The sequence below is a fragment of the Mobula hypostoma genome, chromosome 23, assembly GCF_963921235.1.
Source record: "Mobula hypostoma chromosome 23, sMobHyp1.1, whole genome shotgun sequence".
Classification (NCBI taxonomy): Eukaryota; Metazoa; Chordata; class Chondrichthyes; order Myliobatiformes; family Myliobatidae; genus Mobula; species Mobula hypostoma.
In genome coordinates, this window is record NC_086119.1 from 19418923 (window position 1) to 19432325 (window position 13403).

The following is a 13403-nucleotide window of genomic DNA, read 5'->3' on the forward strand; positions in this document are numbered from 1 at the left end:
TGGAATAAATTAAGGATGCACGTTTCTACATAACTATTAAAATAGAGAGGAAAAAATAAGTGAAAGTCTGATTAAAACAAAAAAGGCTGTACAAATCAGGTAGAAACCGTGAAGAGGTAAGTAGTTAATATTTCTGGTGAATGACTATTCATCAGAAATGGTTATATATTCTTGCCAGTGTCTCTGTCTCTGTACTACTGAGTATCTAATTTATTATTGTCACATGTACTGAGATATTGTGAAAAGCTTTTGCTTGCGAACCTAATCACACTGAAATAAGTAAAACAGGTTGCAGAATGAAGTGTTGCAGATCCAGAGAAAGTGCAGGGCAGGTCGAGAAATATAGGTCCAGCATCTTTTATTACTATTTCAGATTTGCAACATCTGCATTATCTGCAAGTGCTTGTAGATTTAGTCCATGTGGACGTACATACTGGGTAGCTCCCAGGCCATTGGGAAAATCAGCAGCGAAGAACTACAGCTTGGGGGGGAAAAACATGCAAAATTTGAAAGCGTTCCACCCATCGGAAGCGAGGTAAAGACGACATATCCATGCGAATGCAACCTAATCTGACCTGGGAGAGGGATAGCGGGGAGGTGTTTGGTCAGCTGTGCTGTCAATCAGCGCGGAGCGGCGACCCGGCGAGTGCCTGGAGTGGCGGGGGTGGTCTCTGTGCGAATGCAACCTAACCTGACTCGGGAGTCGGGATGAGCGGCCAGCTGTTTGGTCGGCAGAGCTGTCAATCAGCAGGGCGGGCTTTGACGGGGGAAGCAGCGAGTTGGGTTGATCGGCACAGGCGGACGCAAACATGGCGAGCGAAGGGTGGCGGGCGCTGAGTCTGAGTCTGGTGGCTCTGTGCGCCGCGGCTTTGTGGTCGGCAGCTGGGGCCGCTCACTTGGCCAAGCGGGAGAATGGCATCGACACATCGAGGTACTACCACTACGAGGAAATGACCAAGCTGCTGAAGGACTTGGCCCAGGCTTACGGTGCTCACGCCAGGCTTTTCAGCATTGGTCAGAGCATCGAGAACCGTTCGCTGTGGGTCATGGAGATCTCGACGACGCCAGGGGTGGAAGTGCCGGGCAAGCCCAAGTTTAAGTACGTCGGCAACATGCACGGCGATGAGACGGTGTCCCGCCAGGTGTTACTGTACCTGATTCAGTACCTGCTGCAGAGTTACGGTCACGATGAGCGGGTCGACCGCCTGGTTAACACCACCGATATCTACATCCTGCCCAGTCTCAACCCGGACGGCTTTGAGAGGTCGGTGGAAGGCTCTTGCGACGGTAATGTACCGGGTAGGAGGAACGCCATGAACAAAGACCTCAACCGGTGCTTCTTGGATCAGTTCTCCCGGGTGGAAGTGAACAAGGCAGGCGTGCCTGAAGTGGTGGCCATGGAGAAGTGGATTAAAGGTATCTGCGGGTTAAGCATAACACCACTTTAAATCTCGGGGTGTCATCTCTTTATCAGGAATTATATGAGCATGTTTAAACGTATATAGAGCGCTTCTCAAAAGTGTCATCAGCACGTAGTTCGATGCCAAGATGTACAACGAAACGATGAATGATAGGATCGCACAGCTATTGTTTCACTGAACGGGCAAACGTCCAACTCTGGAATTCCTAAACAGAGTTCAACTAGTGACAGGTTTGCAGACTTTCATACCCTGAGGTATAGTGCACCAATTACTGATAACGTAGGTGCGTAATTCAAATATCGGACAAATGAAAGGTGCAAATCTCCCGGCGGGAGTTCACAGCACGGGCTTGTCCTGTACTCGCAATGCTTCAGTGGCATTGGCACTAATTAGTAACAAAACTCGATGTTTTTCCTTTGTCATCTAGGTACCTTTGAATTGTAAGTAGATGTTCAGCTGCCACTCCTATCGGTGTAAACCAACTCTTTAGCGTGCTTTTAGACGGTATATTATCACTGCAGGGGCAAGTAGCGCAACCTGTATAAATTTAGAAACTTGATGTTTTTCGTTCAGATCTTGACTGTCTTAGGGCGGTATGTAATAAGGTAAAGGAACGTTGGCTGGTGGGAAGTGAATTCAGAATCTTATCTGCTCACAGTGTCGATTAATGTCCCATCTATTGCAAAGATGGTTCCCCCCCAAAAAAAAAATCCCAGGCTGTTAACTGACTTCTGTGTCCTTAGTAAAACTTATCATTTCTACCTATCAATTAAAAAGTGGTCTGCACATTAAAAAGCAAAACTGAAATATTTTGAAATATGGAAACTGGATAGAAGAGTATCAGTGGTTTTCAAGCAGAGAGACACCTGTGCGGTCTGTGAATGCTGCACTACTTCCAGTCACCTGGAATATGGAATGTGTGACTCATTATAAACCACCCTAGTTATTTTGCAATGCCTCGCTGATTGAAGGCAGGTTAGTGCAGTGCACTCTGTCTTTCAGTTGTGCAACCAAGCAGCAATAACCAATATGGTAAGAGGTGGTATTATGTTAACTGAAGAAACTTGAGCTCATTGCAAGGCAAGCAACAATGCAGCAGACTGGAAAAACATCAGTTGTAGGGAATGGAGAAGCACATAAAGAAGGAGAATTAAACGATCCAGTAGCATAGTGGTTAGCACAACGCTTTACAGCATAGTTGATCCGGGTGCAATCCCACCGCTGCCTGTAAGGAGTTTGTACGTTCTCCCCGTAACTGACTGCGTATGTTTCCTCCAGGTTCTCTGTTTTCCTCCCACAATCAGGTTAGTTGGTCATTGTGAATTGTTCCAAGGCAAGGATTAAAGCAGGGGATTGCTGGCGAGGTGGCAAGAAGGGCCTATTCTCTGCTCGATCTCAGTAAATTTTAAAAAAGGCTCAAAACCTTCGGTACAAAGTATTTCAGATGCTTATGTACATACAAATAAAAATATCAATGTATTTATAATGGAAGTATTATTTATGGAAGTAGGGAGTCTGTTATAAAACTTCTAGCCATTATTAGTAGAGTTTAAAAATATTGTGAGGGAATAAGTGATGAGGATTGGGTGAAAAGTAGAGTTGATGCCACTGAACATCTGTGATCTTATTGAATGAAAATAGGTGGGAGGAATGTAATGGCCTTTGTTTTTCTCATTTCTTCTGTTCTAACTGAAGTTGTTCATAAACTGACAGGCAAATGAGGAAGCGTCATTGAAGCGTCAGATTTGTTTAAAAAAACCCATTTGGTTTACTTTCTGCAGGAGGTTATTAGCAAAAATGAGGATCAGCAGAAATTGGCAAGAACCTTGTGACATGGGTGGAGAATGGTGTGTGATGTTAAACTACAGTATTGAAATGAAATAAGACCATTAAATATAGGAGCAGAATTAAGCCATTTGGCTGATCAAGTCTGCTCTGCCATTCCCTCATAGTTGATGCATTTTCCCACTCGGCCCCAATCTCCTGCCTTCTCTCAAGAATCAATCAACCTCTGCCTTAAGTTTGCTCAATGACTTGGCCTCCACAGCCTCCTGTGGCAACAAATTCCACAGATTCACCACTCTCTGGTTAAAAAAAAATTCCTCCTCATCTTTTCTAAAAGGACACCCCTCTACTCTGAGGCTGTGTCTTGTGGTCTTAGATTCACCCCCGTCCCCCAACCATAGGAAACATCCTCTCTGATGGGATTAGACCAAAAGAGATTAAAAATAGAATATATTGTGTAGATGACCGCATTAAATTACAAAAAAGTTGTTGTTTACTAGTGGGTGGAGGGGGAGAGAAAACATTTTGTTGAAAGTGGGCCATGTCCCCAAATCAAACTCATTACTTACACCAGTTCATTCTGATTTTGAGACTTTGTGGATAAGTTTCTGCTTTTCGTGCATTTTAAACTTTTTTAAACATAACATCGGGGAAGGTAAGTAGCATGGAGTTTAGTTATTTCCAGCTATTTCAAATTGCCGTAATTGCAGATGGTAGACTAGACATGAGTATTGATCAGCAATGACTTAATTGAGTGGTAAAATGTGATCAGGACTGCATGGCCTACTACTGTTGTGTAAATACAGCTAAAGTAGTTGGACGATTGGTTGCTATCGGTGAGCAGTCCTTGGTGAGTAATAGCAAGGATGCTGTAAACGGTAAAATGAGGAAAAGTTGACTATAATCCCCCCTGTTGATTTAATGCTGCTCTAGTAGAGAGCACTCCCTAGCAATGTTGGCCAAGTACCTAATTTGGCCTGACTTGACTTACTGTCTGCCAGCACTCTCTACTTGAGCTCAGAAGCAAAGGTTTAACTAGTACATCTATCATACTTTGGGAATCAATCTCTTCAGAAGGACTGAAGGAAGAATAAGTAAAATAAAACACAGATCGATGACTTTTTCTTGTTATTTTCTTAGTGCATTCCTGAAGTATTTTCTGGGCCATGGTTTTAATTAACAACATGTATCAAGTATTCTGTGGGCTGATTAATTTATTTGCTGTTACCATGCAAGTGATTATGAAGGTTTCTGTACCTTTCATTTATTTACATGGCATGGATGTGGATAGCGGGGCCATCCTGCCCTTGCTACTGCTAGTTAGCAACTCTTCTTGAGCTGTTGGTGCCAGTTACTACCTGGTGCGTTTGAGTAACGCGCATCAGTGTGTAGATGAAGTAACAATGAAGGACTAGTCATACGTTCCTAAGTCTAGGTGCTATGTGGTTTGGTGGGGAACCTGGTGGTGTTCCAGGAGAAAATGTTGCAGTAAGGGTTGTAAGTTTAGGAGGTTTTGGTTGAGTGATCCAGGCAAGTAGTCACATGCTTTATGTAAGTAGGAACTGCAGTCATTTAGTGCAACAATGTTCAAGGTGATGGGTGAGGGGCCAAATAAGCAGACTATATTCTAGATGTAGAAATTGTGTTGCTGGAGTTGCATTCTTCCGGACAAGTGCTGAATATCCTATGGCACTGATTAATGCACAACACCGTGGAAATACTTTGGCTATTGGGCAGCAATCCCATTAGTATAATGACTGGTCCACTTGCATTTCTGGTCAATGGTGACTCCTGGCATGTTGATGGCAATTGGTTTATTATTGTTACATGTACTGAGATACAGTGAAATACTGCTTTTCATGCCTCGCATCCAAAAGACACAGCAGAATTGGGCTATTTGGCCCATCGCATCTGTTTTGCCATTTGATTGTGGCTGACTTATTTCCTATCTCAACCACGTTTCTTGCTGGCTTCACGTAACCACCGACGCTCTTCCTATTTCTTAAGGTATCTGTGCAGGCTTCTCTTCACTCAGTATCTGAGAGCTAAGTTTCAAACTCAGATCTATTTCATCACAAAGACTACCTGCTTCCATTCCCATCCCTTTCTCAATGCTTTGTTACCAAAATACTCCTGCATATTTTTGCTATCTCCAGATTGGACTGGTTGATTGATCTATTGTCTTTTTACCCTTCAGATGTTTTTCAAAACGTAAGTGCATTTTGGTAATGAGGGAAAGCAATATCAGAAAGAACTTAATAATGAACAAACTTTGAATGTCAAGGTTAGATTGCACTCTTTTATCACAAGAGCTTCAATGATTAGTTGATTAATAGGTTTTTAGTTTATAATTAATCCAGTTGCAATTACTGCTGATAAATTTTCAAATTTTTTTCATGGTATATCTCCAAATCTTGCTTTCGAGGTGAACAAGTGTAGAAGGGCTATTGGGTCTTTGTCAGTGTGGTTCAGAATTTTTCATTTTAATTATAATTTACCATTCTCAAAATACTTGCTCTTTATTGTAGTCTCTGGACATTGTCTGCATTGTACTACAGGTATTTTCCAAGTTATCACATTCCTAAGAACCATTTGTAACCTGAATGTTTTGCAAGTTGAAAATGGAGCCACTGGTAATATATTTAGATTAAAACGTAGGGCAGCAAAAGGCAATGCACATTTAAACCAGGACATTTAACCCAACCATTCAAATTTCTCTGCAAGTTGTGATGGTACTGCAGCAATCCAAGTTCTCACATGGCAGAAGATGCCCACAGCTGGCGAATCCATCCCGCCAGTCTCCCCAGCACTCATTCACCTGTATAAGCTGTCTCTAAGTTGGCTGTTCGTAACCGGGAGAGGACCTGTATCTCTAAAGAAATCATCTCTCTTTAGAAACAGATTAACAAAAAGTTCGATGTTAAATCTTGATCTTAATGTAGTGTAATGCAACTTAATTTTTCACTGGTGTGATGCATTAGTGACTGTTTAAAGCTGTTTTATTTTTCATTGTTTAACACTAATTTTGTAATTTGTTTTTTTCCTGTAGAAAACAAATTTGTGCTTTCTGGGAATCTTCACGGTGGAAGTGTTGTTGCCAGTTATCCTTACGATGATTCTATAAATCACATATCTTCGGGGTACTACAGTAAGTCTCCAGATGATGAGGTATTTAAGTACCTGGCCAAGACTTATGCCTCTAGGCATCCAGTGATGAAAACTGGCAGACCACACTGCAGCAAAGACTCTCCTAGCACTCCGGAGGAAATCTTTCCTGATGGAATCACCAATGGAGCCATGTGGTATGATGTAGAAGGTGAGTTGAGCAATGACTAATGTAGCTTATAGTTCTAATGTGATTCAAGGAAACTTGTAATTATGTAAAAATAAAATAATTCATCTTAGAAATAAAGCATTTAATAAAATACTATTTACTTATAATTATACAATGTACAGTTTTGGTATGTTTCCTATTCCCTACTCAATGAATAGATGCAATGGGTACTGGGGAGCATCTGGTAGAACTGCTTTCTCATTGTCCTGGTGACTCAGGTTTGATCTGGCCTCTTATGCTGCCTGTGTACAGTTTTCCTTTTAACTATATGGGTTTCCCTTTAGGCACTTAGGTTTTCCCCTCACATCCCAAAAATGTGTGGTTATCAGTCACAGCGGATTGCTTCTGTAGTCTCAGTGAGAGATAGAAATTGTGAAGAACTTGATAGGTATGTACTTGGGTTCTTAGCTTCCAGTAGAGCATAGGCCATCGATGACCTCCTGTCTCCATGATCCTCTAAAGTCGATGGTATGGTTGGAGTACATCAATAGTTCTGCAGTTCATTGTATCCACTGTACAGGGGATTGGACTTTTACAGCTTCACCAGAGCCCTGTTGGCCAGCCTTACTCATTTCCACCTCTCACGACAGGGACGTAGAGTTGGACTTTGACAACCATTGATGGTGGGCATGTGGTGAGAATATAAAAGGCTAGCATAAGAACAAAACATCCAAAATATTGGACAAGCTCAGCAGGTCAGGCAATGTGTATAGAAGGAAATAACCGCACGTTTCGGGCTGAAACCCTTCATCAGGACTGGGAAGGAAGGAGGCAGAACCCAAAATTCCCCCCCCACCCCGGTATATGCTGCCTCACCTTGGGTTCCTCCAGTATTTTGTGTGCATTGCTCAAGATTTCCAGCATCTCGCAGAATCTCTTGTGCCTCAGGCTAGTATAGGAGTGGAGTAAAAAAATGCAAGGCTGATAGTTGGTGCAGTCAATGGGGTGGAGGGCGTATTTTCATGCTGTACCTGTGTGACTCCATGATGGAGTCCATCTATTGACGTCTGCTGTGGTATTTAGAACCAGCTGTTTTATGCCTCAACAAAAAAATGCCATGCTTATACCAAACAGAAAGATTGAGCCTCAGACAAAAAGGTTGGGGGTGGGGGGAATAAATTCTCATTTAATAAAACTTGGATATGTCTTCACAGTGCACGTGTGTTACTGTCAGGTGTGTGCTTGTCTTTGTTTGGACATTGAGCTTGCACAACAAGAATGGGTAAAGGTTAGATGACTGCTTTTTCCCATGGTATTCCAAGCCATTATCACTCTTGGAGAGGAGAAAACTGCAGAGAAATAGTTGTTGAGTGTCAACAGTGTTTATAGATGCTTTTTCTTATTATGTTTGGATGTGAGATTTATGAGGCAGCAAGGTGTGGACTACTTTTAGTATAGCATAGTAGCAGGCACTTCGCCCCGTAGTGTTGTACTAAACTAGTGAAATTGGTAATCAATTGCCTAACTATTCATTTCGGCCTATACAAACTTTGTATTCTTTAAAAGCCCCTGTCTAAGAGCTTCTTGAACATTCCTATTGTATTTGCCTCTACCGGCACCCCAGACAGCACATTCCAGGCACCCCCCACTGAGTATTTAAACAAAAAATTGACCTGCACATCTCCTTTGAACTTAATCCTATCTCACCTTAACTACCTGGCCTCTGTTTAGACATTTGCACAGGAGTCATTTGCAAATAACTTAATACTTTCTTTTCAGGATCTCTGTCTGCATCTGAGGAAACTGACTTACCATTAACATCTATAAACGCTTAGACTCCCACAGCGGTCTTGACTATACCTCTTGCTACCATGCCTCTTGCAAGGATGGCATCCCCTTTTTTCTCTTTCTCTATTTCTGCCTTGTATGTTCTCAAGATGTGGCCTTCTGCTCAAGAGCTGATATCGTCTTTCTTTCAGAAATGTGACTTCCCCTCTGCCATAGCTGATGGCATGCGTGCACATTTCCTGCATTTCCCATTGTCTGCTTTCAGTTCCCGTGGTCCTTGCCTTTCATTCTACCAGACTGCACAATCACCATATCATTCTTTGCCATTTCTGTCAACTCCAATGTGATTCCACCACAAATCACATCTTTCCCTCTTCCCTGCCTTTTTATTTTCAGCACAGACCACCCTCCTTGTGATTTCCTGGACTTTTCTGGCCCAGCCCTCCCCATCCTGTGGCATGTTCCTCTGCAACTGTAGGAAGCCTGTGAGACTTTTCCCTTCACCACCAACCCCAGCACCGTGCAAGGATCTGAGCAGTCCTTTTAAGTGAAGCAGAGATATAGCTGCACTCCTTCCAACCTCGTCCTCTGTATGCAGTGAAGAAACATTGTGTAGAAACATTTATGGAGTGCCTGTGCTCTGCGCACACTGACCAGCTCAAGGTTTAACTGTGCTCACTCCCATACAAGTGTGGTTGTCTGCAGCCTTGTCCATTGCCACAGAGATGCCAAACACAGACAGGAAGAACAATATTTCATATTCCACGCAGGTAGCTTTAAACACAGTAGTTGAAACATTGAATTTTACATTTTCGGTCCTTTTCCCCTATTGTTCTTTTCCCCACACATGTTCTCCTAGATTTCTTCTCCCTTTGTTTTCCTTTTGCTTCCTTCCTCCCTTCCCCATCTGTTTGCACCTATCATTTACCAGCCTCTCCCACCTTTTGTTGCTATAGACTGACAATCTATCCTGGACCCTTTCAGTCCTGATACCAGGACTCGGCTTGAAGCATGAATATATATCTTTTGCCTCCATGGATGCTGATTGAGCTGCTTTCTGATTTTGTTTTTGTTCCAGATTCCATCATCTGCAGTCTTTTTATTTTTGTCTTCATGCATATAGAATTAATTATGAGCCTACAAATTCCAGTTTACTCTTCGTCTGAGTGTATTGTGAAATTTACACTATTAAGAGCCAGACCTTTTTTGCTGAGAATTCATAATTGAATATTATAGTCTGATTTTCCCAGTTAATTTTTGTGAGTGTGAACAGCATGTTATTAATGCTTGCCTCTGCAAGGCTAAATTATCGTGTATTTAGTAGGTAAAAGGCACATTTAAAGGATATAATTTCACGGTAATTATCAGATGATTAAAAAGTACATATGTTTTCTATGGTAAAAATATAAATCTAGCCTTGTACAAATGTCTCTGCCTGAGTGCTAGACAGTTTCATCATCTGTGCTCTGTTTCTAGTCATTCATCTCGTAGAAAAGGCAAATGGTTTTTAGAAAGTTCCACTTGGATTTTACAATGTATCATGAGATTTGTACATTTTTGGGTACAGATCTCAAACTTGTTTGTGTTTCAAATTATGATTTATTCAGAATGAGATGTCACTGACAAAGGTTTGCAGGAATATTTTGTTTTTAAAACACAGCAACTTAAGCACTAAATGGCACATTGTTTTCTTTTGTCCTTTCAGTTTGTTTCAAATTTGGGATTCTGATTCATATGCAGACAGGAACTGATGTAAGTCTGCCTGAGTCTTGTAAAATAAATACAGGCAATCAGTTCAGTTACTAGATCACTGAAGCTATATTGTCAATTTAGTTAGTTAAGCTCGTCAACCCTACTGGGACATTAGTTGCTGATAGCAGCTCGCCAGAGTCTTCTGTCGTGTGCCAGTCTTTGAAATTGCCCCCAGGTGTAGCCCGTCTCTTGGTGTCTTGTAGGTGAGGATCCTTCCTTGCCCAGAGATGAGGTCTTTGGAGCTTCTGGAGCTCTTTTTTACAGAATGGGATTGCTGGCCCTGTACCCAAACCACCACCTTTCACAGTCGGGCTTGGAACCGTCTACGGCAGAGTTATATTGTCTGCAGAGCATTAATACCCATTATTTTAGCTAAGGAGAAAGGAATCATTGGATTTTATTAGGATGTAAGTAAGAACTAAGGAAGTAGAGTGACACGATAGCATAGTGGTAGCACAATGGTTTACGGGCACACCAGGTTCAATTCCTGCCGTTGCCTGTGAGGAGATGTTCTCCTCTTGACAACATGTGTTTCCTCTGGGTGCTCCGGTTTCCTTCCACGGTCCAAAGATGTACTGGTTGGTACCATTGTAAATTGTCCTGTGATTAAGCTAGGATTAAATTGAGGATTGCTGGGTGGTGTGGCACAAAGGGCCAGGAGGGCTTATTCTTTGCTATATCTCAATAAATAAATAAATAGAGGTGATCCTCTTTTACTTCAGGTAGTACCATGTTAGTGATGAAGAAAATCTGTTGAATGTTGTTGAACATTTGCAGTTTGATGGGTTTTAACATGACCAGAAAGGAGCGCATAATACTCTTTCTGGGCTACAGTGTGACTCAGAGCAAAGTACTACAATACTAATAAACCAGGAAGCTAATAAAATTTCAGCATTAAGATTTTAATTGTTCAAGAGAAAGGAGCTGTTGAAAGAGAATTCTTTTGTTGGATAAAACATGATTAATTTCAGCAGATCAATCTGAGGGAAATTGTTTCTACTTGGATATAAAGGGAATTATGCAAACTTTATACAAGATTTTCAGATTGGTGGTTGAATTGGTCAATAGTGTTGTAATTTTGCAGATGTGTATGCAACTATATAAATCAAAAAATACAAGAAAGTGAACAATGTAAATGTACTTTAATCTTAATGTATTTTTGTTAATGTCATGGTTTCAATTCTTGACCCAACATTGTTTCTGTTTAAAACGGGTTAAAAAAAAATTCATGAGAACTTTCTATTAAATTCCCACAATTCTTTTTTACTATGCCAGTCACTGATTGTTAGAATAATTACTCAAAAAAGTTATTTTTTTGTGAGCATGATCTGTGCATGTTTTCAAAAGCAAATTGCAATAAAAAGTTTGTGAACCCTTTGCAATTATCTGTTTTTCTGCATTAATTACTCATAAAATGTGGTCTGATCTTCATCTAAGTCACAATAATAGACAATCTGCCTAAACTAATAACGCACAAACAATTGTATTTTTCATGTCTTTATTGAACACGTTGTTTAAACATTCACAGTCCAGGCTGGAAATCATGTGCCCTTGCATTTAATAACTGGTAGAACCTCCTTTAGCAGCAATAGCCTACACTGTAGCTGCTGATCAGACTTGTACAATGGTGAGGAGGAATTTGAGACCATTCCTTCATGCAAAAGTATTTCAGTTCATCAATATTTCTGGGATACCTTGCATGAACAGCCCTATTCACGTCATGCTACAGCATCTGAATTGGGTTAAGGCCTGGACTCTGACTTAGCCATTCCAAAACACAATTTTTTTTTCTTTTCAAACCAGTCTGTTGTTGGTTTGCTGTCGTGTTTTGGATCATCATCTTGCATCATCAAACTTCTATTAAGTTTCAGGTGACAGATTACTATCCTGACATTCTCCTGTAAAATGTCTTGATACAATTTTGAATTCATTGTTCCTTCAATAATTGCAAACCGTCCAGGCGCTGAAGCAACAAAGCAGCCCCAAACCATGATGTTTCTTCCACCATGCGTCCCAGTTGGGATGCAGTTTTGATGTTGGTGTATAGTGCACTTTTTCCTTCAAACGTAGCGGTGTGTATTTCTGCCAAAAAGTTCGACTTTTTTTCTCATCTGTCCACAGAACATTGTCCCAAAAGTGTTGTGAAACATAGGGTAGGGCACCTCTGCAACCCACACCTCCAATCTCATCTCATTGATTGGAACACCTGAGTCCAAATAGCTTTTATAGAAGGCATTACCCCAGAGGTTCACATACTTTTTTGAACCCAGACTGTGGTTGTTTAAATGATGTTCTCAGTACTGACAAGAAGAACAATTATTTGTGTGTTACTAGTTTAGGCAGACTGTGTTTGTCTATTATTGTGGCTCGGATGAAGATCTGATCACATTTTATGAGTGATAAATGCAGAAATCCAGGTATCTGCAAAGAATTCACAAATATTTTCTTGCAACTATACATGCGTGTGTACTATTAATTTATTATGTTTTGCTTTATTTTTTTTCACTCTGCTAGATTATGTATTGCATTGAACTGCTGCTGCTAAGTTAACAAATCTCACGTTACATGCCGGTGATAGTAAACCTGATTCTGTATATGCTCATCTGTGTAAATGAGATTAAGTTTTCCTGGCCAGAATGTAATTTGGAATCTAGGCCCATCAATTCCAGTGGTGTTGATCTCCAATTGTTACCTATAATAACAACACCTTAAAAACCATTTTAAAGCTTTTGACAGGTGAAGGAAAAGAAAGTAAGATGGAAGAGCTGACACAGCCATTGTAAAAGATGTTTCTGCATGTCTGAAGTGCATTTTCATTCTGCTTTGAGTAGTTAATTTTCAGAAACCCAATGTAATATTTAAATTAAGCTTTCTTCAGAAACTTAAAACATTTGCAAAATTGCCAAAGGTAAAAGGCTTGTATTCGAAGGTGAGTTGCACCAGATTTTATTTGTACACGGCATTTGCAGGATATCCTGTAAGTGTGGTAAGTACTCTGCTTAGCATAGCTTTCTTGATTTAATTCTGGGAAACATAATAGGGTTGTAGTAATATTTGTAAACTGAGCCAACCACCAGAACAAAGAGGAGAAAAATGATGTTCTGTGTTTTCTTCTAAGTCTGCATTTAAATTCTTTCATTTAGCTATGGGGGAAGGGAAAAAGGAAGACTGATTTCCCCATCCTTAATTTCTCCATCTCTAACTCAAATTTCCTCTGGTTTTTAGCTTCTCTTTCTTTAAATTCCCTTAATTTACTTTGCTCTCTTTCTTCAAATTCCCTTTTTTTTTATTAGCCTCTCTTTCGGCCATTGCTACTTTGAATTGTTCGAACTGTATCTGTTCAAGATGTAACTGCATTTCCAGATTACTCATTGGAAACCTAT

The 13403-nt window shown here is 40.8% G+C and overlaps 1 protein-coding gene across 1 annotated transcript in view; it reads left to right on the forward strand.

The window, feature by feature from the left end:
• Positions 1–751: 751 nt before the first annotated feature.
• Positions 752–13403, forward strand: part of LOC134337058 (carboxypeptidase D-like) — a 74307-nt gene continuing 61655 nt past the window's right edge. The window contains exons 1-2 of the mRNA XM_063031850.1: positions 752–1416; positions 6256–6522. Of these exons, the coding sequence (XP_062887920.1) occupies positions 810–1416; positions 6256–6522 (874 nt within the window). The 5' untranslated portion in view covers positions 752–809. The remainder of the gene's footprint in view (positions 1417–6255; positions 6523–13403) is intronic.